Source organism: Octodon degus, unplaced genomic scaffold, assembly GCF_000260255.1.
Source record: "Octodon degus isolate 3935 unplaced genomic scaffold, OctDeg1.0 scaffold00263, whole genome shotgun sequence".
NCBI classification, from domain to species: Eukaryota; Metazoa; Chordata; class Mammalia; order Rodentia; family Octodontidae; genus Octodon; species Octodon degus.
In genome coordinates, this window is record NW_004524839.1 from 2494847 (window position 1) to 2501967 (window position 7121).

Consider the following 7121-nt stretch of genomic DNA (forward strand, 5'->3'; position numbering starts at 1 on the left):
TTTTTTTGAAAAGCTGTCATTTGCCAGATACTGTTCATATGAGGACATGACAGTGACTAAAACAGACCAAGCTCCCTACCTTTGTGGAGCCTTTATGATAACAAACAAATTAATAAAGAAAATAACTGTAGATGGAGAGAAATCCTTCTAGATGGGGATCCTTATGCAGGGTTCTCTGATAGAGAAGGATGACAGGGTGCCGCTCATATGTAGGGGATGATGCAACCCAGTTCACCAATTCTGACACTTACCGAGTGGCATGTTCAGGGCACTGTCCTAGATGCTAGCTGTGTGACTGTGAGAACAAGCTCCTGAACAGTGGGGATGCAGACCCACAGACACACTTTACTTGAGGCTCTTCCACTACTCGGGCAAGTCACCTGCCCACTCTGAGCCTTCATCTGTAAAAGGGGTAATGATAATGCTCACCGCACAGGATTGTGATGAGTCTTAAATGAATTTGTGTTTCTAAAGTGCCTAATGCAGTGCCTGGCACAGAAAACTGTTCCATAAGTGTTGGTTAAATAAGTATAAAAAGGGGCTGGGGAGATGGCTCAGTGGAATAAGCGCTTCCCCTGCAAGTGCAAGGGCCTGAGTTCAATCCCCGGTTCCGAAAAAATAAATAAATAAATAAGTATAAAAAAATCAGTTTTAGGGCTGGATATGGTAGCACATATCTACAACCCCAGCAACACAGGAGGCTGAGGCTAGAGGGTTGTGAATTCAAGCCCAGCCTGGGAAGCAAGACCCTGTCTTAAAATAAAACAATAAAAATGGTGGGGATGTGTGGATAAGTGGCAGAGCACTTGCCTAGCACGTGCAAGACTCTAGAGTCAATCCCCAGTACTATCCAATAAATCAATAAATAAATAAATAGAACTCAGCTTTAGAAACTCCAGAAAAAGGGCAAGCATTGATTTGGAAACTAGGGGTTTTGAAATGTGAAGGGTAAATGTAGGCCCAAGAGACCCCTCAGCGGGGAGGGGGAAATGAAAGTGGAGGAGAGCCCAACTCAGGCCCTGAGTGACAATGGAAAGTAGAGAAGGCGCCAGGAATGGGTGGCTTGGGAGAGGTAGAGAGGCGACCAGGAACCTACTGGCCCACAGAAGCCAGGGAGAAAAGTTGAGGGAAGGAGGGGTAGTTGGCAGCATGGGATACTGCTTTGAGCCAGCCCTTTGGGAATCCACAAGGTCACAGAGGAACCCACAACATCCCCTATCCCCTCCTCCATGCCTCCCACACCTAGGATCTGGGGTCAAAGGACCTGCCTTAACCCATAAGTCTCCAAAAAAAAAAAAAGACTTTGTGCTTAGTCTTGCTGAACAACCCTCCCACATTGCCTTCATACCACCTGAGGGCCCCTTTCCCCCCATTTAGACACCCTCTCTAAAGCCAGCCCACCAAAAATACAGAAACTCAAACTCAGATTAAACTCCTTGTGCAGCCTTGGACAAGTAGCTTAATTTTGCTAACTCTACTTGCTCATCCATAAAATGGGTATAAGAATGACCACTTTAAGAGAGGGGTGTCATTAAATGAAGCAATGATATGAAGTGCTTAGTAAGAGGCAAATAAACGTAAGTCCATTCCTTTAGAACCTCTTTGACACAAGACTGCCATCACCATTTGCCCACTCTCAAAATCCTGCCCCCAAGTCTGAGGCCAGAGCTCTTGGTCCTCCTTCCAGTCCCTTTCCTCACACACATTTCCCTCCACAACCTTCCCCTCATCACACCACAGGGAAGGCCTAGTCCCAGAACACTATGGGCTGCCCCTTCCCTCACAATCACACATCCTGTTTCAAGATCCCTTCTGCCCTCCTTTCTGTCAGTCCATCTTCCTGTTTTGTAGCACCTGGGCCTCCCTCTGCTCTGCAAATGGTTTGTTTTTGTTTTGCTTTCTCCTTCTCTCAGGGACTAGAAGTGGGATAGGGTGACTCAACAAGATATAGGGGGAAACAGGATTCAGACCCCAACTTTGTCATTACCTTGCCAGGTGTGTGACTTTAGACAAATTAATGCACACCTCCTAAATCTCATTCAGTAAACACTGCTTGCAGCAGAGCACCATTGCCAGGCCCTGGGGACACAGCAGTGAACAAAACAGTGGGAAAAGCCCTGCCCTCTTGTAGTTACAGCAAAAATCAAGATTATAGAACCTGGGGTGTCAGCTGGAGATCTTTGCTGCAGAAAACATGGAACAAAGAAGGGGACTAAGGAGCACAGTAAATACTGAGGTCCAGGAGGGCCGCACTGAGACAGTGACAGCTGAGCAAAACTTCAAGGAGATGAGGGAGGAAGACATGAAAATATCAAAGGAAAGAGCAAGGGGAACTTCAAGTACAAAGATCCTGGCATAGGATGCCTGGCATCCATTAGGAATAACTAAAAGAAAAGATATACCTGGGTGTCAGTTGGGTATGGTGGCACATGCCTAGAATCCTAGCACTTGGGAGACTGAGGCAGGACGATCACAAATTTGAAGCTAACCTGGGCTACATAACAAGTCCAAGCACAGCCTAAAAAAAAAAAAAAAAAAAAAAAAGAGTGCCTGGGTTGGAGTAGAGGATGACTAACACCTATCCTACCAGGATGCTTTGAGCAACCAATGCAATGTGACTGGGTATATCACAGGTGCTCTTTGAATGGCTGCTTCCCCCCTTTCTGGGATCCTGTCAGAGTCCAGGGGACGGACCTACGTCAGAGCAGAGGAACTGGGAGTGTTCTTAAGGGCCGGCTCCACCTGCCATCCTCTCTCTCTCTGTGCAGGCTGCACCAAGTGTACTTTGATGCACCCAACTGCAGAGGGCGCACAACCAAGGTCTTTCTAGTGGGGGACTACTCCTCATCAGCTGAATTCTTTGTCACCGTGGCTGTGTTTGCCTTCCTCTATTCCATGGGGGCTCTGGCCACCTACATCTTCCTGCAAAACAAGTACCGAGAAAACAACAAAGGACCCATGCTGGTGAGTCCCCACAGCCAACTGCATGCAAGGAGTGGGGGACATGAGGCCCCAGGGACATAGCTCATCTGGCTCACAGGCCACACTAACTCCCAGACAGGTCCACAGCCAAGCAGCCCTTATAAAGGCCTCACATGCTGGTGCTGCTGCTGTCGCTCGTGAGTCTACACCAGACATCAGGCACAGAGTCACGGAGTATCTGGGACATGCAGCCTACACAGAATCCCAGACAGACCCATACCTGTGAACCCGCCAACTCTTACAACCACACAGTCTAGATCAAAGGAAAGAGCACAAAGAGGTTCACTTTAACAGTATTCATGTCATCCTGCCACACAGACACTGATTCCTACACTGCTGTACTCGTACACCCTCATCCCAGGCATAAAGTGACACAAATTCCCACATGCAGATAAAAGCAGAAAGCCATACCACTTGCCACAGATTTGGAAACAACCCACTAGTTCCTCCTGCAACACCTGCACCCATACATCACAACCACACTCCCACAACCTGTGTCATGTATGCCCACAAGCTCAAGCTGGGAGGACCACCTTCAGCTGAAAATGTTGTAGGCTGCAAAGCCAAAGAGTCAGGGGACAGACACAGGCCATTTCTGGGGGACATCTCTCCCAAGAAGCCTGTGACCTGAAGAGGCCCCAGGGCCTGGCATGAAGCAACCCGTTCACAGTGCTGTCTTCCTCACCCCTGCCACCCCAGGACTTTCTGGCCACTGCAGTGTTCGCCTTCATGTGGCTAGTTAGCTCCTCCGCCTGGGCCAAGGGTCTGTCTGATGTGAAGATGGCCACAGACCCAGAGAACATTATCAAAGAGATGGCTGTCTGCCACCAGACCGGGAACACATGCAAGGAGCTGAGGGACCCTGTGACCTCAGGGCTCAACACCTCTGTGGTAAGCTCTGGGAAGCTGACAGGGCTGCTTGGAAGAGAGGCTGGGAAACTCGAAGTCAGTAGTGGGGAATGGTGGACAGAGAATGGGAGAAGAGCCAGGGGAGAACCCAGGGGGCTTCCTGGAGGAAGCACACAAACAACAGTACATTGAAAGATGAGATTGCAATTGTAACCACCATGATAGCACATACTGGCCCCAAGAGGGGAATAGGAGACCTTCTGCCCAGATTAAGTTTGGAAGACCTACATCCTGGACCCAGCCTAGTAGAGTAGAATGTCCCACAATTCAGTATCTTAGGACCTCAAAATTTAAAAAGTGAAACGGTTCCCTACTTGTACTCCCCGTGTTGAGTGGGGTCACATGTGTGAACTCAAATCTTAGCTCTGCCTCTTGGAAGCTCTGTGACCTGAAACTAGACACTAGCTTCTTGGTTCAATCTGAGCTCATAAACTAAAGACCTGTAATAGATCCTGCTCCAAAGTAGAGTATTTAGTGAACTTAACATACAAAGTGCTTAGAAAAGGCCTGGCACAGGTAAATCTTATACAGGTGTTGCAAATGCTAAGATTACAATTTTCCTTTTACTTTCTGGCTGTGAGACTTTGGACAACTTATTTTGTCTAAGCCTCAGTTTCCTCAGCTTTATATTTTGGTATGTTTGTCTGAGACAGAATCTTACTATATAGTTCAAGGCTGACCTTGAACTCATGTGTAGTCCTGGCAAGCCTCAAATTTGTAGTGATCCTCCTGCCTCAACCGCTTGAGTGCTAGGAGAACAGGCATGTCCCACCATGCCTGGTCTTCCTCAACTTTATAATGTAGCTACCAATTAAATGCAACAGAACATGCTTGTAATCCCAGCTACTTGGGAGGCTGAGGCAGGAAGATCATAAATTTTGAGGCCAGCCTATGAAACTTAGTGAGACCCTGTCTTCTCTAAGTTAAAAACAAAAATGTACAAAGAATGTAGCTTAGTGGCAAAGCTCATCTGGGTTTAATCCCTAGTGCTATAAAAAAAGAAGAAAAAAAAAACCAGAAGCATCAGTGAGGCCAGGCATGGTGGCACACACCTGTAATCCCAGCACTTGGAGGCTGATGCAGGAGGATCACCGTAAGTTTGAGGCCAACCTGGACTACCCAGTGAGAACTTGTCTCAAAGAAAAAAGGAGGAGGAGAAGCAGAATCACTGGGGCATTGTGCCTACATATAAGCCCCAGATATTCAGAAGACAGAGAAGGGAGCATTGTTTGAGTCCAAAGTTCAAGGCCAGAATGAGAATGTGAAAATAAATAAATAGTAAAAATAAAATAAAATGAAAGCCAGGCATTGTGGTACATGCCTATAGTCCAAACTATTTGGAAAACTGAGGCAGGAAGACAGAAAGTTAGAGGCCAGCCTGAGGAATTTAGCAAGATTATCTAAAAAGAAATAGGGCTGGGCTGTGACTCAGTGGAGCAGTTTACCTATTGTGTACAAAGCCCTGGGGTTCAATCCCCAGTACAACAAAAATTAGCTTTCATTAAAAATAAAATAGGGGTCAGGGAGATGGCTCAGTGGAATAAGCACTTCCCTGACAAACGCAAAGGTCTGAGTTCAATCCCTGGTTCCGCAAAATAAATAAATAAATAAAAATAAATTAGGCATAGTGACACATGCCTATGGTCCCAGCACTCCAGAGGCTGAGGCAGAAGGATCACTGAGTTTGAGGCCAGCCTGAACTACACAGGAAGATCACTTATCAAAAAACATGACAATAATAATAATAAAATAAATGTAAAAGTAAAAGGAGGTATTACTTCCTGCCCCCAAATGGAATTTTAAGTGAACTAATAGCATCTATAGTGCCTAGAATAGTGACATAGAGCAAAAGGTATATAAAGTGCATTGTGTTTTTAAACTTTTATAAAATGCCATTTATATCAATATATTATACCTTTAATATTTTATACATGTGTATTTATGCTTGTAAATTCACATGTGTATACATGCATCTGTTAGTATATTTAACACAAATGTGTATTTTAGGACAGTACAAATGCAAATATACTGTATTTTATACATGTACAAACATGTATACGTTTGTACATGTATACGTAATAATATATATGTGCAAATACATAAATGTTTGTGCATGTGATAACGAAACAGCTCAACACCCCCCAGGAATCTGAACTCTGACACGCACCCCCAAGGTGATTTTGTACACATTGAAGTCCAGGATTCATGCCCTTCGTGCCCGTTACTGCTTGCGCGCCCACGATCTTGATGTCTCCTGGGGCCGTCAGAGCAATGGGCAGGGGACCAAAGCTGGCCTTGTCTCCCCGCAGGTGTTCGGCTTCCTGAACCTTGTGCTCTGGGTCGGCAATCTATGGTTCGTATTCAAGGAGACAGGCTGGGCTGCTCCATTCCTGCGCGCACCTCCTGGCGCCCCCGAAAAGCAACCAGCACCCGGGGACACCTACGGCGATGCGGGCTATGGGCAGGGCCCCGGCGGGTATGGGCCCCAGGACTCCTACGGGCCCCAGGGCGGCTACCAGCCCGACTACGGGCAGCCAGCCGGTGGCGGTGGCGGTGGCTATGGACCCCAGGGCGACTATGGGCAGCAAGGCTACGGCCCACAGGGTGCGCCCACCTCCTTCTCCAATCAGATGTAATCTGGTGAGTGATGAGCGGGTGGTGCGACCAACTAGGTGCAGGAAAGGAAATAGGCGGGTCAATGAACCAGTACGAGTGAGGAGTGGATGGTACGAGGACGTTAGCTGAACAAAGTTTGAAGGAACCAGTGGAAAGCCAGATCTATGCGGTAAAAATCGAGAAACTAACTAACAAGCAGAGGGCTGGAGTGCCTCAAGATGGGCAGAATAAAGAGCCAATGGGAAGGAGAGAGAAGTGCAGTTTTAGATGAAGGTAAAGGGAGAGAGGTGGACAACCAGTGAAAGGAGACCACAGCCGCTGGACTTGCACGGTAGAGACTCATGGAAGCACAGGAGCCGCAGAAGGAAGGAGGAGGTGGGTCTTAGGAGTGACTGCTAAACCAATAGGTGATAAGGCCAATAGACGGTGAAGGTAAGTGGCTGAGTCTTGAAGGTCAGCGGAGCTCCCCAAAGCCAGACACATGATAGACTTGCCACCTCTCCCCAGCCTATGGGGTAGCAGCGGTGGTGTGGAATTTCAAAAGCAGAAAAAGGATCTGGCTGGAGAGGCATGAAAAGCCTCCTTGCTGAGCCTTAAAAGAAAAATAGCTGGGC

General features: G+C 47.3%; 1 protein-coding gene across 1 annotated transcript in view; it reads left to right on the plus strand.

Annotated features, from left to right (window-relative positions):
• Window positions 1–7121, plus strand: part of Syp (synaptophysin) — a 13970-nt gene that overhangs the window by 3047 nt on the left and 3802 nt on the right. Inside the window, exons 4-6 of the mRNA XM_004646282.2 lie at window positions 2769–2964; window positions 3682–3873; window positions 6201–6531. Coding sequence (XP_004646339.1) covers window positions 2769–2964; window positions 3682–3873; window positions 6201–6527 — 715 coding nt within the window. The 3' untranslated portion in view covers window positions 6528–6531. The remainder of the gene's footprint in view (window positions 1–2768; window positions 2965–3681; window positions 3874–6200; window positions 6532–7121) is intronic.